Source organism: Microtus pennsylvanicus, chromosome 10, assembly GCF_037038515.1.
Source record: "Microtus pennsylvanicus isolate mMicPen1 chromosome 10, mMicPen1.hap1, whole genome shotgun sequence".
NCBI classification, from domain to species: domain Eukaryota; kingdom Metazoa; phylum Chordata; class Mammalia; order Rodentia; family Cricetidae; genus Microtus; species Microtus pennsylvanicus.
In genome coordinates this window covers 68,146,423-68,173,823 of record NC_134588.1, presented here as the reverse complement: position 1 = coordinate 68,173,823, position 27,401 = coordinate 68,146,423, and the positions used below count along the sequence as shown (strand labels likewise).

Sequence of the window (27,401 nt, the reverse complement as noted above, 5' to 3'; positions counted from 1 at the left end):
GATGGAATCTGCACCAAACTTCAACTGCTCAGAAAAATATGTCTGAAGAAAAACTAACTCCAAATATCTAGTTGCTACTACATTTCTCAAATGTAACTAGCATAACAAAATAAAATTTTGTTATTAAGTTTCTGACAGTTCTGGTACTGAACCTAGGACCTTGCACATGTTAGGCAAATGCTCTGGCACCAAGCTAGCTATATCACTAATCCCAAGGGGGGGAGTGTGTGTTTAACTCTGCAACCCAGACTAGCTTTGAACTAATGACAATCCTCAAACTCCTACGTGCTACAATTAAAAGTATGAGCCATCAAAACTGGCTGAAAGTTAAAATCTTTCAGTATTACGGACAGAGGGCTCGGCATGCGGCTACACAGTAGTGTAGCTAGCATGAAGAGTGCTGGGTTCAGTGCCCAGGACTGTACACACTAGGTGCAATCCCAGCACTTGGAAGGTAGAGGCAGGAAAATCAAAAGTTCAAGGGTCACCTAAGGCTGTATAGGGAGTTCAGGGTCAGTCTGGGCTACATGGGACCCCAAAACAAAAAACAAAAAAAAAAACTTACAGCACTTACTGACCAAAGGAGGACAGAAAACAAATGTATTTCTCTCTTTCCTAGTTTTTCAACTGTGAAACATGAGTAGTAAAGACAGCATCTGTTGTAACTGCCAGCATTGTGTAGGCTGTGTAAATTGGCCATCTGGCTGTATGGGAAGAAACACAACTAAAGTACACAGGGTACGTTTGGCCACAGACGGAAACCCCCAGAACAAAGGCACTGGGTATTTGAAGAGAGTAAAAACTTCTCCTAAATGCATGGATTTTAGATGGGATTGTTTTGGAATAATGCTTTATACCATCTTAATGCACAGAAAAATTATTACTCTAAGCAAAATATATGTTTTTTGTAAAAGTTGTTATGACAATCTATGTGCATATTAAATGTTTCTAATGTGAGACATGAAACTACTCACTAGGGACACACTAACGAGCAGGACCTAGCAATCCTGGTAGCATTTCATCTCCTGTATGACATTTTTAAATAGTAACATTCCAATGTCAATTGTTTTTTAATTTTCACATAGAAAAGACCCTTTCAACATTTTTATCTCTAAGAGCACAATTGTAAACAAAGCCAGCAATAGCTAAAAATAATACTGGTATAATATTACTTGCAACATCTACCTAAATAAATAATGACATGTCACAAGAAAAACCAAAAACACAAAATTAAAAAAGCATCCAAATTACATCTATGCAAGTCATGTTCAATCTAATCTTAATCTTAATTCAGCTCTGGTGCCAGTTTCTTAAATTCATAAGTACCACTGTAGTACAACATAAAATATAATATTAATTATCCATAAGGCATACAGATATCTTATTCCAGAATGAGATTAAATATTCTATACATGAAGTAACAGATGTCCAAGATTATTTATTACAACAGTGCTTGTAATAGGAAAAGCTGGAAACGACTTAGGATTCCTTGATAAAGGAATGGCACAATAAAGTGTGTTACACAACAGAGGAATAACATAGTATCTTCAGGACTAGAGGGAATCAAACTTTAATACTGATATAACTTGGGTTCATTTTTCTTCCCCCATGTTTTGCTTATCTGTTTTGGGATAATACCTCTATCTATACCCCAGGCTGGACTGGAATTCATACGCAGCCCAGGAAAGCTTCCTGTCTTAGCCTTCTGGATGCTGGGAAGCAAGTGTGAGCCACAACACCTGACTTACTCATCTATATATCTGATTCTTGTGCCATGACATTATGTCGGAGTTTGAAATTTACCTAAAGACAATCCAAGTTTGAACAAAAAGTCTCTAAGGGGAACAACAGAAAGGAAATGTAAAGAAACAAAGTTTGAGAACAGGGAAACTGGAGAGAGCCAGAGACAAACCCTGGAAGGAGAATCCTCTGCAACAGTCAGAGTTTAGGCACGTGACACAGGACTACTGTCTCAAGCCAGTTCAAAAACCTCTCTGGGGTTTGGTGTGAAATTTTAAACTCTAGGTGTTTCACTCTGTTTACGAGGCAGATATACTCACTCCAAGATTTAAGCAATACAGACTTGCCAAACAGGAATGCACTAGGAGACAAATATGTACAAATTAACAGAGATAAAATTTTTAAGTAATTTTTTTAAATTACTGATATTAGTCTAGCATAATGGCTCATGTCTGTAGTTTTGGCATGAGAGGCCAAAACCAACAGTCATCACGAGTTCCATCCTGGACTATACAGTGTATTCTAGGACAGCCTAGGGTACAGAGAGAAACACATTACTACACACCTGTAATTCCATCAGTCAGAAGGCTATCACAAATTTGAGGCCAGCTGGATCTAGTCAACCAGGTATACATAGTAAGATCTTGTATCAAACACACACACAACTTGTATAACTACCTCTTTACTACAGAAAACCAGAGTGGGATGTGCAGAAGTCTATGAAGATTTACTGAATACTTTCAAGGTCTACAAACCAGGTGTGGTGGCCCCAAACTGCAATCCCCAAAACTGAGAGGCTGAGGTAATTGGACGGCTGGAGTCCCAAGGTTTGGCTATAGTAGTATGAAACTACACCATACAAAAACAGAGGGGAAAAAGAAGAAGAGGACATGGGTAAAGAAGAGAATAAAGGAGAGGGGGGAAAGGGAGGGAGAACAAGCCTCACTTCCTTAAGGATTTGGAACTAAAACTCATTCTCGTAGCAAACAGCCAGGTCACAATTTGAGTATTACACCACAAATGGGCATGTGCCAGTGAAAACTGAGTAACTCAAATTTCCAACTTATTGGTTTAGTTAAGACATGACTCTCCACGAAAGAAAATCTGGAGGCAAAGGAATGATCTTATGAAATCCCGACAAATGCGACTACACAGACGTCTACATGGAACACGCTTTGCTTTTCCAGTTCAGTTTTCATTCTTTCTTTCTCTTAATCTAAAAGAGGAAAGAAATGCACTGCCAATAAAAGAGCTACAATGAAAAGCCAAGTCTCCTGAGTGCTGTTTATGCAAAGTCTTGATTCACTAAACTATAGATCAAGGTCACCTGTCACGTGGACAGCATTTCCTACACAATAACAAACTCGAGGAATCACTTAATTACCTCGCAGGCTGAATAATAAATTACAAAAGACAGTAACCACTTCTGGTTTGTTTTCCACTGAGTTCCCAGCATCAAACAGTACCTGAGCCCTGGGAAGTCCTTATTTAATGTGCTGAATTTCAATATCTCAAGGTATAAGTCACTATTAAAAATTTATAAAAATTAAAAACTTAATGATCCCTTCTGGTGGGGGGGGGGGGTGTTGGGACTGAAGAGATGGCTCAGGGGTTAAAATTATTGGCTGCTCTTCCAGATGACCTGGGTTCAATTCCCAGAACCCACGACAGCTCACAACTGTGTATAACTTAACTTCCAGGACCCAAAAGTTTCATAGAGATATACACACAGGCAAAATACCAAAGCAAATAAAATAAAATTTTAAAAAAATCCTCTGGAGACTAGAGAGGTGGAGTAGAGTTAGGAGCTCTCCCAGAGGATCCTATGGGGGGGGGGGGGGGGCACTAACAACTACTTTGTTACTCTAGCTCCAGGGAATCTGATGCAGGTACCTGAACTTACATGTACTTAGATCCCTTCTAAGCCCTGAGCATAAATATGATACTTTAAAAATATAGTAAGTCTATTTATACTTTTAAAAGTCCAGAATTAGCATAAAGTCAAAATTCACAAATAAGAATCCTAGTAAAAAAAATTAAATATTCTTTTTACTAAAATTACATGCTATAACTAAAATTTCTTAGTCATTTCCCTTGCCGAAAAGAGAACATTTACAACATATACTTTTCTTGGTCAAATTATCAAAATATGAGACATATTAGAAGGCACAGTATGAAGAATAACATGCTAAAATTACTTAGACTGTATCATAAGCCTAGTATAAGAGCTTTTGACACCAAAAGCTTGCAAGATCCAGTATTAAAAGAGACATCAGAGAGCCCCATTAGAAATTTATTTTTCCATCATCACACATGGCTATAACCCAAAGGATTCTGATTATTAACCATGTAGAGTGATTACAGCTATCAAACATTTCAGCTTCCATGCATCCATAACATGAGATGATTTCTTCCCAACTATCCTCACCACACAACTTTTTAATTATTTCTTTTATTTTTGAGATTATATTGTAATTACATCACTCCTTCCCTTTCCTCCCTCTAAACCTCCCGTTTGCCCTTCCTTAAAAAGAAGTTTGGGAGTGGGAAGACACTGCAGATGTCCCTAACACTACCCAGGCTTTACCCTTCAGTTCCACAGCCAAGGACAAAGGGATGATAACATTCTAAGCCAGTGTTGACTGAGCCCCACATTTCTCCAGGATATACTATTAAGCTTTAAAAAAAATTACAGTTTATCTGTAAATAAAACATAAATCCTAACTAATAGGTACCTACATGTAACTTCCTTGCCAGCCGGAATCTTTCCATAGTAATACTGACAAGACAGAGCTTGTTTATGACAGTGCGGTAAATCCCTACAAGAGTCCAGGGACAGCAAGGACACATCTGATTTAGGTCACTGTGCTTTATACAGATGAACTCCTCTAAGTTGCTTTTATGGCACAGCCAATCACTGTCTTCTATGTTGCCTAATCTTCCAAGCTGATAACTACAACTTAGAAAAGGGGTCAGGGCACTAACCAGATCTGGACGGCAACAGACACATTTAGAAACACTCAAACCAGGTGTTTCTGCAATCCCTGCACCTGGGAGGGAAGAAGAGAAGGAATTTAAGGCTGATGTCTACTACACAGTGAGTTCACGGCTAGCTGGAGAGGGTGCCAAGAAACTTTATCTTTAAAGCAAAGTGTAGGGAAGAGAAAGGGAATGAACCAGAAAAGGAAAGATGAACTGAAAGAAAGCTGCAATCCGTCTAAAGGAAGTCTATCCACAACACTAAAGGGAGCACATTCTAAGAACCCTGTGTGTGGCTATTTAAGTCCATGGGTGTGCCATACTGTACTTTCCAGTAAGCTGGTCACTGAATTTCAGCAAACCCCAAATGTTTTTATTCAGAGAGAACTTGTTTCTGAGGATCACTAAATTTATACCAAATTACTGCCAACTACATTACTAATACTAATAAAACTGACAGTCAAATTACAATCTCTAACAACTGGAAGGGCAGGCAGAAATAAGCAGCACAGCCCCAGGACTAGGACCCTTCCATACTCACTACTGGAGACTTCAAGGGGTCTTTGTTACTAAGAGTTATATCTACTTTTACCATAGTAGAATTAAAACTCAAAAAACTACAGTTTATTTAGAAAACAAAAAAAAAATTCATGGTAACTTATGTAACACCTTTTTTGGTTTTGGTTTGGTTTTAGTTTTTCTACATAAGGTTTCTCTGCAGCTTTGGAACCTGTACTGGAACTCACTCTGTAGACCAGGCTGACCTCAAACTCACAGAGATCCGCCTGCATCTGGCCTGCATCTGGCTCCGAAGTGCTGGGATAAAAGCATGCACCACCACCGCCTGGAGCTATGTAACACCTTAGTGAAAATAAGTATATCAAAAACAATTCAAACTTCTGTGAGGACAACTTTGTGTTCTTGTTTGATTGAAAAAGTTCTCCCTATGTAGACCAGGCTGGCCTCAAACTTGTAATCCTCCTGCTTCTGTCTCCCAAATGCTGGAATAAAAATGGTACGCCACACAGAGCAAATACTCTTTTCAATTAGCAGTGGAAATTCCTCTTTAATACTAATTGAACTCATTTCAGAAACGTTAGTTGCAATGTGAAACCTGAAACAACTTCAAATGAATATTTCACATACAGTTATCAAAACCCACTTGTATATGTATTCTTTTCTGCTTTGTTGTTCTGGTATGTGTGTCTGTGAGAGGTGGAGAAAGACAAAGTCCCTCACTAAATCAAATCTGCCATTTTGTATAGACTGGATGTTCAGTGAGCTGGTCTTTGGACACAGGCACTAAAGTCATAGGCACACACCAGCTGTTTCTATGTGGGTGCTGGGGACCCACACTCAGAACTTCATTCTTGAATAGCATTTCATGCTACCCACTGAACAATCTACCCAACAAGTTTTCATTTTTTTTGAGACAAGGGATTCTACAGACTAAAATGCTAGACGTCATATAAATCTTCCTTATTCAACTTTCCAAGTGCTTCCACTCTGGATTTTGTAATTTGAATGGTTATCATGTGTCTTTTAAATGACATGGTAAGAAAAATAAAGACTCATGTTTGTCAACAAAACCATGCATGTGTGGCTAAGACCAAGTATTAAGAAATATCAGTGTCAGGTTGGTAGACACAATTTTCCAAAATCCTTTTTGCCTGAAAGCCCAGATTATTATTGCTTAAAAACAAAACAAATAAAAAGTAGTATCAATTGTCTTACTGAAGATAAAGGCTGCCTTCGTTATGTCTGAGGAAACATCTACCGTGTGCCACACCATCAGCAGCTCACGTGGAAATAAGTGCTGCATGAGGAAACAAGAGAGGTGATATGCATGCATAAAGGCCCTGCATTCAGTCCTCAGCCCAAGTAAACAAAGTCATTCATTAATCCATATACCCATCTATTTAAGAAACCAACTCCTACCTCTTTGCTGGACTACGTAGACATTCTTAATGTCAAAAGAGTTCCTTCAGGTACCATGAACTTGATCACTATTCAAATCAGGGACTAGACAATGTCAAAGCCACAGTGTTCCAACACATCAACCGTCCTCAAAGTTAAAGCACATGTAACTTTATCTATCCTAATAATGCTACTTGCTCATACATCTCATGGGGTAATTTTAAGAAAATAAATTATTCAATCACAAAAACTATTCACTTAATTACTCTTCAATACTGTAAATCAAGTAATTTAGTAACAGCTAATAATATTAAAAGTATTACCATAAACAGCAAAAATGATAGCATGGTAGGGGGTCTGCAAAAATATAATAAACATGGATATTTGATCTTAATTTGATTTCTACAGATAAGTTAGAAGGAAATGGTTGTAGAAAAACAATCCATGTAAACCAAATGAAGACTTGCTTCATTTACTACACAGTTCAGTAAGCGCAAGGCCAGACCACATCCTCCACACTGAAATAAGTTCACATGACTTATTTCAGTTTTCATCACCACCAAAATTCAGGCCTCACCAGAAGTCTCCTGCCTAATGGCTTTGATTGGAAATAGGAAATTTTCTTCTTATATTGTATATAGGGTAAGTAAAGACAACTCCTCAAGGCCATTTTTAAAGCTGTATTAAATATTCATAATACTTCAAAAACTTTTTATAACTATATTTTGACGTAAGTACGAATGAGGATAGCACCGAATCTAGCTGATTTTCTTAAGAGTAATATAGCTCGAGCCAAGGTAAAGACTTTGCTAACATTCAGGAGGCCTTGGGCTCAATCCTCAGTGATGCAAATACAACAATAATACTATTTCATACTTAAATGTTAAAGACAAAAACAATATAAATTCAACTTACATTTGCATTGAGAAATGTCAATTTAGTTACAGTGTTTATAGTACTTGTCTAATGGTTGTTTTCTCAGAATTGAAAGAAACCTACAGGCTCAGGAAGTAAACAAAACCTACAGGTCTCATCAAACACTTCAAATAAATAAGAATCACCAGGCCCATCCTCAAGGTTAATCCATACTGCTGGGTTGGCAAAGTTGCCTACAAGTAGAGCATGGGTATAACCTGTGTCCTGTCTCAGTGATTCAGCAGCTATGAGTAATCTGTCACCTACAGCCCTGTAAGAAATCCCAATAAATTCACTGCTTCACTAAGCTAGATTCGGTAAAATAATTTTTTTGGTCTGTCATCAGTGAACATTTGTTCACATCTCCCCAAGGAACGTCATACAACAATATTTCACCTACAATGCTGTTATAATATTGGGTTACATCTGGATAGAAAATTTTACCTAGGAAATTAAAAGGTAACCTGGTAAGGACAAACTCCAACTCATTTAAATATAATTTTAAAAAGTTACTAGCCAGGTGGTGCACACCTTTAATCCCAGAACTCGGGAGGCAGAGACAGGTGGATCTCTGTAAATTTGAGGCCAGCTTGGTCTATAGAACGAGTTCTATGACAGACTCCAAAACTATAGGGAAAACTCTGTCTCCATAAAAAATTTAAAAAACAAAGCAAAAAAGTTAAACTAGGGGATATAGACAGTTCAGCAGTTAAGTACACTTGTAGCTCTTCCAGAGGACCCAAGTTCAAACACTAGCATTCACGTAGGGCGGCCTACAACAACCTGTAACTACAGTTCCAAGAGATGACACCCTCTTCTGAGCTTCTTAGACAAGACCCCATACACACACACACACACACACACACACACACACACTCTCTCTCTCTCTCTCTCTCTCTCACACACACACTCACACACACATTCTTTCTCACACACACACTCACACACACACCCTCTCTCTCTTTCTCACACACACTCACACATAAACACTCTCACACACCCTCTCTCTCTTTCTCACACACACTCACACATAAACACTCACACACACACACACTTTCTCACACACATTCACACACATTCTCTCTTTCTCACACTCACACATACACACTCACACACACTCACACACACACACTCTTTCTCACACACACTCACACACATTCTCTCTTTCTCACACTCACACATACATACTCTCACACACACACTCACACACACTCTTTCTCACACACACTCACACACACTCTTTCTCACACACTCACACACATTCTCTCTTTCTCACACTCACACACACACTCACACACACTCTTTCTCACACACACTCACACACATTCTCTCTTTCTCACACTCACACATACATACTCTCACACACACACTCACACACACTCTTTCTCACACACACTCACACACATTCTCTCTTTCTCACACTCACACATACATACTCTCACACACACACTCACACACACTCTTTCTCACACACACTCACACACACTCTTTCTCACACACACTCACACACATTCTCTCTTTCTCACACTCACACACACACTCACACACACTCTTTCTCACACACTCACACACATTCTCTCTTTCTCACACTCACACATACATACTCTCACACACACACTCACACACACTCTTTCTCACACACACTCACACACATTCTCTCTTTCTCACACTCACACATACATACTCTCACACACACACTCACACACACTCTTTCTCACACACACTCACACACATTCTCTCTTTCTCACACTCACACATACATACTCTCACACACACTCTTTCTCACACACACTCACACACATTCTCTCTTTCTCACACTCACACACACACACTCACACACACTCTTTCTCACACACACTCACACAAACACACACAGGCAGCTGTAAAATAAAATAAAAAGTCAAACTAGATCTGCACAAGAGCAAGCCAATCAGCTTTCCAGCATGGATGGAGGGGGCTCATGAGATTCAACTCTGAGGTGAGGAATAAGAGAGGGAAGGAGGCACTTTTCTTCATGGTCAACTACTAGGTTGCCCATGCTCAAGTGGATGGCCCCACAACCACACACACGCAGGCAGCATCAACTGGACTCAATGGTTATAAAGAAGAGGACGATGAAGAAGAGGAGAACATGAAGGTTAAGGAAGTGTTACAAAGATCCAGAGGAAGTTAGAGGGGCATTGGTATTAAGATACACTGTATATATGTATGAAATTGTAAATAATAAATTAAACGTATTATAAAAATAATGGTCAAAGGGGCTACCGAGGTAACTTAATGGCCCACTGGTTAAAAACACTTGCCAAGCAAGCCTAAGGACCAGAGTTCAAATACCAGCAACCACATAACAAGCCAAATAATCAGTGCCCCCAGCACCAAGAAGGGGAGGTGGACAAAGCATGATCACTGCAATTTGCTAGTTTCCAACCTAGAAGCTGAGGGGAGGGGTAGGGGGTGCATGACACAGCTGTAGGTTCAGGGAATGAAAGAGGACACTCAATGTCACCTTCCTCTGGCCTCCATGTACACACACAGGCACAAACACATGAGCACACCCCATATTAAGATACATATACACACAAAATAGCAACAAGAACAAAAAAGTCAAACTATGGATTGGGGAGACAGCTTAGTGAACAAAGTGCTTTCTGCAAAAGCGGGAGGCCCCGAGTCTAAACACCCAGCAGCCATGTAAGAGCCAGGGAGGCATGGCAGCTGCCTGTGATTCCAGGAGTGGAGAGGAACTGACCAGGGATCCCTGAACTCAAGCTTGGGAGCCAGACTAGCCACAAAGGCAACTTCAGGTTTAGCAAGAGACTTTGCCTCAATAAAGAAACTGTGGGACAATCAAGGAAGACATTTGACATCAACTTTGGGTCTCTGCATGAGCACCCAATATACATTTGAACATAGAGCAACAATTTCAGGGCCAACCTGGGCTATATATGCATGCATGTATGTGTGTGGTTTAATACAGTAAACTAAGATAAACTTACTCGGACTTTCCTCTTTTGATACTTTTGTTTTCTTGACTCTATGACTCTCGAATCAAATCCTTTGGAACAGAGATACTTAATCTCAGCATTAATGACATTTTAGTCTATGCACTACTTTACTTTAGCAGGTTATATGACCTAGGTCATCACTTATTTGGACTTTACTTAACAGATGCCAGAAGCACACACACACACACACACACACACGTTAGGATAAACTAAATTATCTGTCAAATGTCCGTTGGAAGGTAAAAAGATACCTCGAGCCCACCCACAATGAATTTCACTACTTTGGAAATAACCAGGAAGTACTACTATTTTAAAGGTCTACCTGTTTTTTCCTCAAAAATAGTATGAAGATGTATATAATCAACCGTAAAGCAATCTTTCCAAAAAAAATGACCTAAACACATCTTGAACTTGAAGATTTACTGAATTTACTGAATATATTTGTTTTCCAGAGCACAGAAATATAAGTGCACATAAATGATATTATGTATTCCTATTGTTATTTTAATAAAATACTTTTAAAGACATAAAAGTGGGCTGAAAACTTTTCTATGGGCTTGCAAATGGTACAGCACAAGACTTCAGGCCTCAGTCTACTCAACGCTCACATATGAAATGGCTGTCAAAACCAGAGTGCTCCTACACTAATCCATACAGACCTACCAAACATACCGTAAAGTCATTGGCTCTTGTCTCTGCACTGTGCTTTGATGTGGGCTTGAGACAGTCTTGCTATGTAGCCTGTACAGAACTCAAACTGCTAAGTACACACTGAATCCTAAGACAGGAGTGCATATATGTAACACTAACACTATGGAGGCTGAAGCAGAACCACTGCTAATTCAAAGTCATTAAAGTACCAGGACAACCAGGGCTACACGAGGAAAATTCTGTCTCAACACAGCAACAAAAAGTAACTATTGTGAGGCCTAGAACATCATATACACCAAACTTAAATGACATTCTCTTCTCTACATTTACCTCAGTAAACAAAACACTCTTTTTAAAAAAAAAAAAAACTTGTTTATTAATTATGTATATAGGGTTCTTCCTCCATGCATGCCTTCAGGCCAGAAGAGGGCACCAGATCTCATTACTGATGGTTGTGAGCCACCATGTGGTTGCTGGGAATTGACTGTGGAAGAGCAATCAGTGCTCTTAACCTTTGAGCCATCTTGCCAGCCCAAGACACTCTTATTTGGTTGGCTGCTTAGGAGAAACATAACTATTGTCCAGTGCTTTCCTATTATTTTAGTCAAATGCCAAAACCAGTGGTTAGGCTGCCTAAGGATCTCAAGGCAGCCTGCTTCTCCTTTTACTTTCTCTCATCATCATATTCAAGCCTCTACTTTCAGTAGCATGGAAAGTGTAATTTTCTTGTTGACTTCCAGCTTCCACATACAGTCTCTAGAGTTGCAGGGGCCAGCACCAGCTGTTCCCCCATTTTACATTCACAGCTCTCAGAAAGAACCCAAGCCAAACCTTCTCCAATACAGACTGTGGTTCACTTTGTTATTTATTTGTGCATATGCATATTCTGCCTAAATGTCTGTGCACCGCATGCATGCATGCCTACATCACATGCAGGCCAGGAGACCCTCAAGAACAGAAGTTATAAGGGTTGAGAGCTGCCATGGATGTGCTTGGAAGAGCAGTGAGTGCTGGTAGCACTGAGCCATCTCTCCAGCCCCTTGTTGTGTGCTTTCCCGGACTGTGCAACACCTCAGTTGTTCTCAACTTACTTTAGACTTGGAATAAAGTCTGATATTGAAGAAAATGAATTCTATTCTTTCTTCTTAGAAATAGGACTCTGTTTTATAGTTCCTATGGATTTTCTAAATGAGTAACCTCACCTGCACTCACATCTCCCAAAGACTTTATGAAATTCCTTTCATTATACCATTCTCCCGTTTTATTCTTTATATATCTTTGAAGACAGAGCCTCACTATGTAGCCCAGATTGGCCCCAACCTGGCAATCTTCCTGACTTGGTCCTGTTTCCTTCTCATTCTTTAACTCTCATAAAACTTGCCATTGTGTAAACATATGAGGAGGAGCAAAAAAAATCACCCACACACAAATCCTTGGCCCGATGACCTCCAAGTTGCTTTTCATTCCCTCCTCATTTCCTCTGAGTATGATATGAATTCTGTTCCTATCATTAGGGCCCCACACAGGCTAGGGAAGACTAGCCCTGAGCTACAGCCCTGCCTCCTTTTTACTGCCTGTGTCTCAGTTACTGTCCCGGTAAGATGCCCAGAGTAACCTTGAACTCCCCCAAGATCCCAAATGGGGATTTGCTTGTGATGTTCCTGCCTCAGCCTCAAAAACAGCTGGGATTACAGGTCTATGCCACCAAGCCCAGCCAGGAGGTATTGATTTTAGCTACAAAAAATATGTATTCTTAAGAGAATATGGAAAAATACTGGGACTATGTTTGGGATTTCTGCACTTGGAGAATGTTAAATAAAACATCTAACCAAGTATTTGCTAAAATTATAACAAATGTGTTTGTTAATTTGAATTGAGTTGTTAAATGTCCAAACGAAGTGTCAAAGAGTAGCTCTGAACACAGGCAACAAACATTTGCCGTAACTGGCGCAGACCTGCCGGTTAACCTGCACAGCAGTTTGGCAGTGCTTTAATCTGAATTCTTGTATTATTACTATTTCATAACTGGCATTTCCTATCTCAGTAAGAAAACAGAAATTCTGTGAGGTTACTAAGCAGGTTTCTCTTGGTTTCTCTACAAGAACCTTGTTTAAACTTCGGAAAGTACAGAGTTCGTTGTGGAATCCCAGAAATGGTGACCAAACACTACAAGCCAACAGGAAAGGGGCTCAGGGAATAGCTGCCACTAACTTTCTCATCTCTATCCATTTCTTTCTCAGGCACGCCAGAAATCACAATTTGCGCTGGCTCCAGTCTCCTTTGTTTTCTCGGCAGAGTCTCTACTCTGGATCCTTCTAAATAAGGTTAAGACGGTAGATTTTAATGAAACAGACCAGTCAAATAACTGTGTTGTAGTAGAATTCACAACCCCAGCAGGGTATTCACACCTGCAATCCAACACTTGAAACTGCAGCAGGCAGAAGGATACAAAGGTGTGTTGGTTGCCAGGAGCCATCTGCTGAGTTCTAACTCCCATCTTAGCAGAGACAGATGCTAACAGCACATGGTCTGTGTAAAACACAGGCCCACACCCTTCAGATTCATGCAGCACTCAAGGTAAATGGTGCCATTGGCAGCAAAACCAGAAACACAGTGTGTCTCCTACAACTGTGTCAATGTAATTTCAGCAAATGCCAATTCACCTGGATTAATTATTTGTTTGTTGAGTTATTTTTCAGGATGTTGGAGATCTAATTGCAGGCCATTGAGCACCTGAGGCAAGTGTTTTTCCACTGAGCTACATACATCCCTAGTCCTTGAACTTAAAAATATTATCAATATTTTACTCATAATTTAAATAACTTAAAATATTTAAACACTTAAAAATATTTATGAATCTTAAGTATATTGTGAACAACTTAAAAACATTTATGAATCTTACTAAAAAGTATTTTCACAAAGGGAAAATCTAGGTTTAAGAAACTGTAAACACCAGCTCAGCATGCTGACACACCTGTAATTACAGCATTCAGGAGTCAGAAAAAAACATCTAAAGTTTAAGGTCAGTCAATCCGTCTCAAAAAGAAAGGGTTTTAGTTATACATCACTGTCCTAGCTTGCTTTGTACTGTGATATAGACCATGACCAAAAACAACTTAGGGAGATCAGGGTCTACTTTAGCTTAGAGTCTATTGAGAGAGACCCAGACAGGACCCTGCAGTCAAGAGCTGAAGCAGAGACCACGGAGGAAGCCACTCACTGATTTGCTCTCCACGGCTTGCTCACTTACTTTTTTATTCAACCCTGGACCACCCGCCCAGGAGGCACAGTGAGCTGACCCCAACCACAGAAATCATTAATCAAGAAAATGCCTCACAGACATGTCTACAGGCCAATCTGATGGAGGGATTTTCTCAACTGATGCTCCTTTTCCTCAGATGACTGTAGCTTATGTCAAGTTGACAAAGAATAAGCAGTACAATCACCAAACAGTTACTTCCTTATACTAAGCCACTGCATTTTAAATAACACCCCTAACCTGTCCTTTACAGGTCACTGACTCAAATTCCTACATAGAACGTAAACAGGATTAGAACACCAATAACTACAAACTCAAATTTTCAAAGACTACATGAATTCAGTACACAATCAGGTAACAGTACACAATTAGGAGGTGTACTGCTCACTGATATTAGTTATGTTTTTGAGATATTATATACTATTATAAACTACAGTATTGGTGAAGTACCTTCACAACATGAACATTAGGTAATTATTATGTTACAGGCTATTAACACCGCTCATGAAGTCACGTCAATCCATGACATAAAGAAATATACAAAACCATCTGGGGGTCATCCAGTATGACAGAGACTAAGAACAGAGGATAGAGATTTTGTTCAAGAATAACATGGTATACATAAAAAGTCTGAGGCTAGCCTGGGCTACACAGAGAGATGCCCAATCTCAGAAAGAGGAGGTTGGGGGAGAAGGTGAGAGGGAAGAGGAGGAGAAAGGGAGGAGGAATTAGAAACTAGTGCAGTGGTGCATATATGAAGGCAAGAAAATTGCGTTAAGTGTGAGGCCAGCCTAGACTCAAAATTTTATTTTTTATTTATTATGTATATAGTATTCTGCCTGCATGTCTGCCTGCAGGCCAGAAGAGGGCACCAGATCTCATTACAGATGGTTATGAGCCACCATATGGTTGCTGGGAATTAAACTCAGGACCTCTGGGAAAGCAGCCAGTGCTCTTAACCGCTGAGCCACCTCTCCAGCCCCACCCCCCCTTTTTTTTTTTAAGATTTATTTAGTTATTATGTATCCGACATTCTGCCTCCATGTATGCATGCAGGCCAGAAGAAGGCGCCAGACCTCTTCTATAGATGGTTGTGAGCCACCATGTGGTTGCTGGGAATTTAACTCAGGACCTCTGGAAGTCAGCCAGTGCTCTTAACCACTGAGCCATCTCTCCAGCCTCAAAAAAAATTTTTTAAATAAATGTTTAAACATAAAAATTATTTTTAGGTGGGCAGTGGTGGTGCACGTCTTTAATCCCAGCACTCAGGAGGCAGAGGCAGGCGGATCTCTGTGAGTTCAAGACCAGCCTGGTCTACAAGAGCTAATTCCAGGACAGGCTCCAAAGCTACAGAGAAACCCTGTCTCAAAAAAACAAAACAAAACAAAAATTATAAAAAGATGAATAGTAGTGGTGAGTGTCTTTAATCCCAGCACTGGAGAGGCAGACAGATCTCTGTGAGTTCACGGCCAGCCTCGTCTACAGAGAAAGTTCCAGGACAGTCAGACCTCCACAGTGATGTATTCTACTTCCTCTTTAGCTTCCCAGTGTACTTACACAGACAGACATTCTTAATTTTCCCCAGAGAGGTCTCTGTAATCAGTTAGCTCTAGCTACCTGTCTATCAGTACAAAGGATTACCCTCACTCTTCAGCAGCTGTCAGATGGCAGGAGGCGAACATCCCATAATTACTCTACCTGTGCCACATAAGTATATTTTTGTTTTGTTTTTAAGATAGTGCATTCCAAAGATGTAGCCCAAAGTCACAGCAACTGGCCTGCCTCGGTTTCCCAGATGGTAGGATTCAAGAAGCAACTTTCAGAATGCCACGTTTCTCAGTCTGCTGTACAGTAACTAGCACAGAGCGAAGTTTACACTGCACACGTTTACTAGCCCGTGCGGCCAACCTGCTGTTTTAAAGGGCAATGACATATATTAGTGATCTGGTGTTCATGTTTTCTAGGAACCACCAAATGTGCTTGCCTTCTCTCGAAGTTTAATATATATTATCTAGTACAGGATTTCTCAAGAGCCTAATATATTGTGAATTTCCTAAAAGTATGTATGACATTTCCCAAACGTATCTGGCTACAGTTCTTTGACAGAATGTCCTATAGACGTCACAACCTGAGAAGTAAATTACTAGTAAATGGTATGGGGTGGATCCAAAAATTCGTAACAATTATTTAAGCAAGCTATAAGCTATGACCTTTGAAAGACATGTAGTCAAAGTGAGTTAATTTTAGGGACACGTTCTTTAGCTGTCTTCTGGATTCCTTTGAGATTTCAATGTAAGCTGTTTCTATCTCTCCCAGAAAAAAAAATAGAAACAAGTTTTGGAGGGTGATTCATGAACCCTCTGATGCCATACCAGTCCCCTTTATTTTTAAATCAATTTTAAATACAGTGCTCTATTGTGAAGTACCATTAATCATACAAAAGTCTCTTTTTCATATTTTAAATAAATTACATTCTCACAAAACAAAAATTTGGTCTTCTCAATTCATTTCATAGAATATAAAAGTCAGAACTTTTTTAAAAAATTGACTATACTACCTGCACTAACCTTGGAGTTCTGAATTAATGCAAACCCCCTACCTTAGCCTCCCAGGTAGCTAAACACAACATAAGCAGGTGTAAGAACCCAACTTCTAGGAGTTTTTAGAAAACAATGAATTTCACATTTGATAGGAGTCACTGCTAGAAAAACGAGCTCTGCTTCCAATCTAAATGAGGCAATGTGAACCCCAAGGAGAAAAGAAACCCAGTTTTAAACGTACATCAAAGCAGCAAAGTGTGGTAATAGAAGCACTATGGAGGCAGGGGCAAGGTCAAGGGAGCTTAAGGCCTGCCTGTTCTCCAGATGGACATAGCAAGATCCGAAAGAGAGAGAGAGAGAGAGAGAGAGAGAGAGAGAGAGAGAGAGAGAGAGAGAGAGAGAGAGAGAAGAGAGAGAGAGAGACTTTTAGAGTGACTATAAAACACAGACCACAAGGATGGTGAGAACTGCTGAAACCCAACCTACCTGAGCCCACTCACAACTTAGTACATCTGCCGGAAGGTGTCCATAAGAACACCCTCACTTCCGTTCTCCAGTCTACTGTACCAACACTTAACACTGCTAAAGTTTTAAAAGTTATTTCCCAAATCAAAATAATACTACCTTCATGGCAAAGTGTAAAATTATTCCACATTTTTGCTTCTACTAGACGCAGTGGCACATGGTTTTAATCAGAAGGCAGAGGACTTGTGTGAATTTAGGACAACCTGGTCTACACCCAAACAGGGCTCCAGATAGGACCAACTATAGGTCCTATCCTTCCTAGAAGACTTTTGCCAAAAACATCTGCAACTATCAGGAGGACTTGAGAGAAAGAGATCTACATGAACCTGATTTATTTTCTTGTTGAGTACATTAATTTTTAAAGCAAAATAGATTCTGTATACTTTTATTTATTTCCAAAATTAAGAATTCCAGTAAGTTACGGTACTGGTATACACTTGTAACACAACCACTCTGAAGGCAAGAGGTGGAAGGGGACGAAAATTTCAAGGCCAACCTGAGCTGAAAAGTATCAAGCAATCCTGGGCTATACAATAAGACTTGTTCCAAAAGAATTTTCTTAAATAAATATTATTATGTAGGGTAAATCGTGTATATAAAAGTGCAAAGCACATGCACACCAAGTTATTAATTATGTTATAGAAAGCTATAAAGGAAGAATTTCTATCACCTTTACTCATTCTTTTTTTTAAATATCTTTTTTATTTTTACTTATTATTTATTTATTTATTTATTTATTTATTTGTTTGTTTGTTTTTCAAGACAGGGTTTCTCTGTGGTTTTGGAGCCTGTCCTGGAACTAGCTCTTGTAAACCAGGCTGGTCTCGAACTCACAGAGATCTGCCTGCCTCTGCCTCCCGAGTGCTGGGATTAAAGGCATGCGCCACCACCGCCTGGCACCCTTTACTCATTCTTGCTTTGGAAACCATTCCACGCTCCTTCCGAATCAAATGTGCATATCACAAGTGTGATTCTACCTTTTCTGTTTTGTTTCACACTTTATAGTTTTTAACTGAACTATACATTTTTCCGTGACTCTACTTACAAAGATACATCCTAAGTTCCTCATCAAATATGATATACAATCAACAGCTTCTCAAACTGGGCAGTCTTGAAGAACAATCTTGGAATCCACAGGCAGAGGAAGATCTCCACAGAGACGTGGACAGAATGGGAAGCAAAGGCATTAGTTCACATCACACACTCTGCACAAGAAAGAATAGGGTATTTAAAACACTAAGGCATTTTGTCAAAATGTACTACAACTTATACACTTATACTATAGGGGTAAAGAAAAAGGTGCTACATTAAATGCATTAACATTCAAACAGTATCGGTTCCTGGTAAAATGCAAATCTATATCATAAGCACATAATTTCCTAATCCACTCTTGCTATGGCAATCACAGGCCAACCTAGCACTTCTCCAGTCATCCAGCCTCCAGCACTGCTGTGGCCTGTCTCACAATCTCACAATGCCAATCCCAGACCTCCTTGGTGGGTTAGCACCATCAAAAACACGACTCTAAACTTTTCCAGATCATTAAATCTCAACAAAATATGTGATACTCTCTGGTAAACAAAGGTACATATTTTATTGTTGGTAAAAATTATAATAATTTTCGTATTGATACATGTTACTTGAAAATTGAAAACTACTGAACGCACACAAGAATGGTAACTGCAGGAGGGTAAAATAGTGTCTATTCTTACCCCAACTGTATGGAGCGCTGACCTCTACATGTTCTTGTCCTTTCATTCTCTCTCTCTCTCTCTCTCTAACACACACATAAAAAGAATGTTTAAACTATGTAGATCTATAACTAACCCATAACATTACCCTTGTAAACAACTCATATGCAACTTTACATAAATGGCACTTTGAGTAGCTGTGAATCCTATCCGCTTTGAGATCTCATCTGTGGTAAAACAGAGAAAGAAGAGAGAAAGAGGAAGAAAAACAACCCATTACAGGATGTTGACAAGCAACTACCAAAGTTTAAATATATATTGGCTAGCACACCACATGCCACTAAAATGCTATACTAGGTTCCTCCAATGCCAGGGTACTTTGGTTTTCCATTTCAACCTACTGAACTAGTATGAGTTTAGTATAAGACCATGCTAATTCTCATATCCTTTCCACAATCAAAAGAAACTCTGTGTTGGCTCCTCTCTTAAAGCAGCCATCACCTGGTCTCAGACTCAGATACAACAGTCCTCCAATCCAAGCCTAGTTTCACTTGGACAGATGACAGGTGTCTCCCTTTACAGTTAAAAACCCATGAACTAGTCTCCAATTACCAAAAATAAGCCAGAAAGGTTAACAGAGTTCTGGTAATATGCCTAGGATACCATTACCATATACCTAAAAGCTGTCGGTGGCAACCCAGTTCCCCAAATGAGGCTGTTTACAGACTCACAAAAGCTCGGTTACTTGAGTCTTACTCCCTTTAGCAGAATACCTATTTTTCAAGAACTATTTCTAACAGAACTATAAAATGTTTTAACTGCCATTCACAAATGGAATATAAAGGTTATCACTATGCTCTCCCAATATGCCAACCTAGACTCACTGAAGGCAGGACTATCTTACCTTGCTTGTCTATTTTCCCAGTACCCAGTATCCATGAGACACTTAACACCTACGAAGTTGGGAGAGGGGAAACATGCCTATAATCCCAGCAGTTGAGACCGAGACCGAAAGTTACTGCACTTGGAGGCCAGTTCTGGCTATATGATCAGCCTCAAATGAACAGGGAACCTTTCCTTAAAAAAAAAAAAAAAGCCAGTCAGGTGGATGGTGGTGCACACCTTTAATCCCAGCAGTCGGGCAGCAGAGGCACATGGATCTCAGTAAGTTTGAGGCCAGCCTGGTCTACAAAGTGAGTTCCAGGAAAGCTAGAGGTACCCAGAGTTGTAATAGCTGAGTCAAAAACAAACAATAAAAACAACAGCAAAGCCGGGCGTTGGTGGCGCATGCCTTTAATCCCAGCACTCGGGAGGCAGAGGCAGACAGATCTCTGTGAGTTCGAGGCCAGCCTGGTCTACAAGAGCTAGTGCCAGGACAGGCTCCAAAGCTACAGAGAAACCCTGTCTCAAAAATAAAAACAAAAACAAAGGTGTGTACCACCAAGCCCGGCTTGATTTAGTGTATTCTGGCTAGGCCGAACAGTTTGCTGTGAGCTGAACGTTAGAACTGAGAGTGAGGCTTGGTAGGTAATGCCTGTAAGCATAGCACTACTGTGGCCGAGACAGAAGGATGGGAGCAAACTTGAGGCCTGCCTGAGGGAAAATGTGAGACCCTGTTTCAAAAAAAGAAAAAAAAAGGGAAGAAAATGTTATAATTGACAACTGCCAGAGTATTTCATTTTTATGACTTTTACTTATCAAAGTAAAGTGAGCATGGGATGCTCTAACTTTCCAAGTGTCCAACTTTTTAAAAATCAGACAGCCTTCCACTATGTCAACCCATTTTCACTGCTTCTTCTGGACTGGAAGCTTGCAGAAACTTCTTTCTATGATTAATTTCTGTAAATGTATTATTGCCGTTTTATTCTACCAAAGACTTAGGGAGTATGACTTTCCAAAACACTCTCCTATCAAGCCACTAATGCCAGAAGTGAGTTCATTGCCATCTGCTGTCCCCTATCCCGTCCTCCCTGGTAGACACACCCACACTTCCTTGAATGAAGCTTCCATCAGGAAAAAGCTGGTTCCACTCCGGACTCTACAGAACAGTCTCTTAGGATGCTACTGCACGGAATGAATGAACCACAATGGCCTTATTACGGATGTACTACCCCTGCTTACAGAGTTTCTGAAAACGGGTACTGTTTACTGTTCAGCTGAAAGCATGCAAATAAGGTTAAGAACAAGCAACAGTATATTTGAGAGGTCCTCTTGGAGAAGGTGCCGTCTAACTTTCTTTAAAAGACCATAAAAAGATCCTCAGAGTTGCCAGGACGCCATCACTGTGACCCATCATACCCATAAACACTGCCTGACAAACTCGCTGCCTTAAAACGCAAGTTCCCTTTTATATTTAAAGAACTTATATTTGAATATGGTGAAGTAATGAATGACTACTGCCTGTGGCCTCCACAATACGTAACGTGGGAAAGGGGAACCTTAAGAAAATTCTAATTGGGGGGGAAAAAAACAAGTGAAAAGTTGTTTTCCTTGCTGTGAAAAGACTGGAAAAAATCTATCCCTGTAACTTCCCCTCCCCTTTTGCTAGTCAGAGTAAAAACTGCACGTAGGAAAATTAATACCACCCCATCCATTGAGTCATGCCTACGAAAGAAGACAGTCTGTCGTGGGGGGCACAGATGCTCCCCTGTCTCTTGAGAAAGGGCCACTTGTCCCCGTCTAAATAAGAACCTCACTTCTGCAAGCCCACCCCTGCCAAAGCTGCTGGCTCGTGTCACTGGGACAGCGGGGTCTGCTGGGCTGGTGACGCGGTCCTCTCTCTTGCTATGGGGCCCGGGGGAGGACCTGGCACACGGTCCTTCTCCCGGGCCTGCGACCCAACACTCCACCGAGCGCTGGCAACGACGGTCCGGCCGGAGGCTGCCGCGCGGCGGGCGCAGGAAGAGCAGCCGCCGGGGCCGGAGAACGGCGGCGTCCACGCGGCAGGAGAAGACGGCGCCGCGAGGCTGCGAGCAGACCGGCGGGCACGCGCGTCCTCGGGAGAGCTGTCCGCCGGAGGGCTCCGGGCCGGCCGCCCCCCCGCGACCCCCCCGAGCCACACAAAGGCCGGCGACGGCGCGCGGAGGCCGCCGCCAGCACCCGCCGCGCCGCCGCCTTTGTCTGCGGGCCTCGGCCTCCCCGCTCCTTACCCGCGTGAGTAGCGGTCTCATCTGCTCGCCGGCTCCGTCCGCCTCCATGGTCCCGCCCCAGGGACCCTGGGAGGGCCGCGGCCAAGACGGGCACGCGGCGGGAGAGCCTGTGCGGAGCGCTGGCCGCCGACAGCGGCGCCGGCGCCGGGAACGGGCTGCGGGCGCGGGGCGGTCTCCGGCGGCGAGGCAACGGCGTGCCGCGAGGACTAAGGCGGCCGGAGTACGCGGCGCAGAGGAGGCAGCCGCGCCGGGCCGGGGGCGGGGCGGAGGCGGGGATGGGGGCGGGGATGGAGGCCGGGGGCGGGGCGCACCCGGCACGCCCCCCCCGGAGCACGCCCCCCCTGCCGGTTTGGCTCTACGGCCCGCGTCGAGCGACCCGCCTCCCGTGACTCGGCTGCCCGGAGAGGGGGCGGAGGGAGGAGGGAACAGACATTCGTGCCAGCCAATCAGCGACTCTGGAGGTTCGGCTCGCCCCCGCCCTCCCCCGCCCCTCCGGTCCGTTTCCCGGAGGCCCCGCCCCTCTTTGTAAAGGCTTCATTGACCGGGGCTGAGGGAGTGGATCTCAGTTTTTCGGATCGGAAGTTCTAACAGACTTTGAAAGTGGAGTGGGGTCACCAGCCCGGCGGGCTCCGCACCACGTGTTTTACAAGCAGGAGGGAAACAGGACGACGCCCGATTCATTCTCCGCCTCTGCAAGTTTCTCTCCTAGACGTAACTCTCTATCATGTCCCCGTAAACGAGGGGATACACTTGCCCACTTGCCCTGTGTGCTCCCTCCACTGGCCTAGTACCAAGGCCCTTCCCACTGTTGGGTCCACCCTAAAGGGCACGTGTCAAATATTCAGCTGATGAAGTTCGCCACCCCACAAGATCATTGAAATTTTAAATCCATTTCTGTCCCTCTGTCCCAAAGTGCTTGGCGCGTGGTGTGGTTCTTATCACTATTGCTAACGAGGTTTTCAGGATGTTAATAAGAACAATAAAAGATTGATTTGAGAACAGCTGAATCAGACAGGGGAAGGAAATACTTACCGGCAAGTCAGGAGCACACCTCTTGCCCGTACTTAGCAGGATATTAGTAAAGCCCATTGCCAGCAATACATAGAAAGTGTACTAGATGGCTGTTCCTGCTTTGAGTCCTAGACCCCCTTTTGTTCTAAATTTCCCAGAGAGGGATGGGTGGGCTGGCAGTTGGCTGTGACTAATTGTCCAAGAGCAGATGTGTTTCCGTTAATAGCTACCATTTGAAGAGACCTGCAATTACAGACGGTGACATTTCGCAAATGTTTCGTCTCTAATCCTCTCAATACTACAGAGTATGCCTGCTGTGTGGTTTGACTGTGTCCCCCAGAAAACTAGATTGGAAACTTAATTCCCCAGTGCAATGGTGTTGAGAGATGGGGTGTTTAGGACGTGAGGTTTCACAGGGTCGTGAGCAGATTAATGTTTGTAGCCTGAGGGTCTGGCACTGGGAAAGCAACTCTTGCTCTCGCGCACATGCCTTTAGCCCTTCTGCTTTCAGATTCGGGTTGACACAGGAAGAAGGCTCTCTCACCAAACGCAGCCCTCCCACCTTAAGCTCCACCGTCTCGAGAACTGTGAGAAATACCGCTTTTCTATATAAATGACTCAGATTGCTTTGTTCTATGTAACCACACCAAATAGAGCAGGTTAGTGTTGTGTCCCCATTTTACAGATGAGGAAGCAGAGACTAGAACAAATCACTAGGAGTTCTAGTGAGTAGAAGAGCTCTTCTGAGCCATTCTAAGGCTTCATTAAGAATGATTCCAAAGAATCTCAATAAAGGTATAAAGAGAAATGAAAAAAAATAAAAGGAATAATTGATTAATTGATTGATGACTTTTTTTTTTCCTGTACGAGGAGTTTAAACTAGGGCCTCACTCCTGCTAGACAAGCATTCTACCACTGAGCAACATCCCCCAACCTATGAATGCACTTTATACTGAAGAAGGGTAGAAAGCCTGCTAGAGAAAGCGCTTGCCCAGCAAGCATGAGAACCAATTCACATCCCTACAACGATGGCCAGGCAGATACCACAGTTAGCTGTCATCGTAGTACTTGGGAGTCAGAGACCAGTGATCCGCCAACCAAGCTAGCTAGCTAGACCAGCCCACTGCACGGTCTGGATCCAGCTGGGAAACCCAATCTCAACCAATAAAAGTAGGAAGTGATGGAGGAGAACACCAACCCATCTGCTTGCACATACATATGCACATGTGTCTCCACATATGGGACAGACATGCAAGCATACACACCCAACAAATATACAGACATGCACACCAAAAAGTAAGAATGTGTTCTCAACCCTCTTAGAGCAAAGTGTATAGTATCAAAGCTGGAGAGGACAAGTCAATGGAGAGAAAAGAACCCAAGAGAAGCACCAGAATATAGACCCACTCTTTCGCACTCTAGGGAATCTTATAATGCTTTTCCAGTGGCTGAGTGTATGTGGACTTTGATCATATTGATTTAGAGGGCCTTGTGTTCTTGGTGTCCTCCATGACCTCTGCTTCTTGCAGTCTTTCCCAGCTCTGACAGGAAGGATTCGATGGAGACATGCCATTTAGGACTGAATGTTCCAAGGTCCCTCATTTCTGCATATTGCCTGGCTGTGAGTCTCTGTATTTGCTCCCATCTGCGGCAGGAGGAAATTTCTCTGGTGACTGAGCAGGGAGCTGATCTTTGAGTGTAGCAGAATGTCACTAGGAGTCTTTTTATGTCTTCCTCTTCTCCTCCTTTTCTTCTTCTTTCAGAACAGTAGTATTTGGTTTTCCCATAGGTCCCTGGGCAATGCAGTCTCTGGTTCTTGGTCACCCAAGCGGTGTCGGGTATAGGTTCCATCTTGCAGAGTGTGCATTAAATCAAATCACTCATTGGCTGGTTACTCACGCAAGCTTTGTGCCACCATTGCCCTAGCATATCTTGTAGGCAGGACACCATTGCAGATCAAAGGATTTGGCTGGCTCAGTGTTCAAGTTTCTCTTTTGGTAATGTGAAGAATACCTTCCTGCACAGAAGATCCTGAAACATAGAGGTGAAGGTTCTATGTGGGCGCCAGCTCAACTTCTCACGTTCAATGAGTTGTGTTGGTGTTGTCTTCAGTAATGGGACCTTGCCATCATTTGTGGACAACAACCTATAGCCTTAGCAACAGCCTGCATTGTTTAGAGATTCCAACGGAGATTCTTTGGTCAACAACTCAGATGTACCCCAATCTTGGTACTGGCAGCCTCTTTGGTGACAAGAAACGGCCAGTTGGGACTCTGTCTCCCCCATTATGGCAATTCCATAGCTGAACAAATGTCTCTGTGGTAGGATGAAGTGTTCTTTGAGTATATGCCCAAGAGTGGTATAGCTGGGTCTTGAGGTAGATCAATTCCCATCTTCCTGAGGAAATGCCACACTTATTTCCATAGTGGCTGTACAACTTTGCCCTCCCACAAGCAATGGATGAATGTTCCACTTACTCCACATCCTGGCCAGCATGAGCTGTCACTTCTTTTGTTAGTCTTAGAGCCATTCTGAAAGGCATAAGATAAAATCTCAAAGTAGTTTTGATTTGCATTTCCCTAATAGCTAAAATTGTCAAACATTTCTTATAGAGTTTCCACCATCTGAGTTTGCTCTATTGAGCATTCTCTGTTTAGATCTGTACCCCATTTTTTGCATCAGGTTACTATTTTCTGGATATTCAGGTTTTTTGAGTTCTTTATACATTTTGGATATTAGTCCTTGATTGGATGCATAGCAGGTAAAAACCTTTTCTTACTCTATAGGCTGCTGCTTTGTCCAAATGACTGTCCTTATCCATGCAGAAGATTTTCAGTTTCATGAGATCCTGTTCATTAACTGTTGATCTTAGTGTCTGTGCTAATGATGTTCTGTTCCAAAAGTCTTCTCCTATGCCAATGTGTTCAAGGCTATTTCCCATTTTCTCTTCTATCAGGTTCAGCGTATCTGGTTTTATGTTGAGGTCTTTGATCCATTTGGAGTTGAGTTTTTAGCAGGGATGCATAACTATGGTTCTCTTTACATCCTTCTACATGCAGACATAGAGTCTGAGCAACACCAATTGCTGAAGATGCTGTATGTCCTCATTATCAAAAATCAGGTGTCCATAGGTGTGTGGATTTATCAATTTGATTCCATTGATCAATGTGTCAATGTTTGTGCTAGTATCACGTTTTTATTGCTATAGCTTTGTAATACAACTTGAAACTGGGGGTGATGATACCTGCACTTCTTCTTTTATTATTGAAGATTGTTTTAACTATCTTGGGATTTTGGTGCTTCCTTATGCAGCTGAAAATTGTCCTTTCATGATTTGTCAAGAACTGTGTTGGAATATTGGTGGGAATTTCAGTGAATTATCTTTTATGCTTTTGGTAAATGGCCATTTTTACTATGTTGATTCTACTAATTTATGGGTGTGAGAGATCTTTCTGTCTTCGAATATCTTCATCAACAGCTTGAAGTTTTTATCATACAAGTCTTTCACTTGGTTAGAGTTACCCCAAGATATTTTATATTATTTGATATGATTGTAAAAGGTGTTATTTCCCTGGTTTCTTCCTCAGTCTGTTTGTCATTTGTATACAGGTATGTAACTGATTTTTGTGACTTAATTTTGTATCCAGCTGCATTACTGAAAGTGTTTATCCTGGAGGGATTTTTAGCATCATTTATGCTTACCATCATATCATCTGCAAATACAAAGTTTCTACTTTTTCCTCCTGACTTGAATCCCACTGGTCTCCTTCAGCTGTCCTATTGATCTAGCTAAGACTCCAAGTACTATAAATAATAGGTATGGAGAGTGTGGACAGCCTTGTCTTGTTCCTGACTTTAGTGGAATCGCATTGTGTTTCTTTCCAGTTTTAATTGATGTTGGCTATGGGTTTGCTACAAGGTAAGTCTCTTGCAACCCTAATTTCTCCAAGACTTTTCTCATGAAAGGGCTTTGTATTTTATCAAATGCTCTTCTATACTGAATGAGATGATCATGTGGT

General features: G+C 41.7%; 1 protein-coding gene across 5 annotated transcripts in view; it reads right to left on the bottom strand.

Annotated features, from left to right (window-relative positions):
* The window catches only part of Slc4a7 (solute carrier family 4 member 7), an 83,173-nt gene extending 60,322 nt beyond the window's left edge, over positions 1-22,851 (bottom strand). The window contains exon 1 of one of the 5 annotated variants that reach the window (XM_075988617.1): positions 22,372-22,851. In XM_075988617.1, the coding sequence (XP_075844732.1) occupies positions 22,372-22,419 (48 nt within the window). In that variant the 5' untranslated portion in view covers positions 22,420-22,851. The remainder of the gene's footprint in view (positions 1-22,371) is intronic. The other 4 variants (XM_075988615.1, XM_075988614.1, XM_075988618.1 and 1 more) reach the window with 4 other exon arrangements.
* Between the last annotated feature and the right edge of the window lie 4,550 nt (positions 22,852-27,401).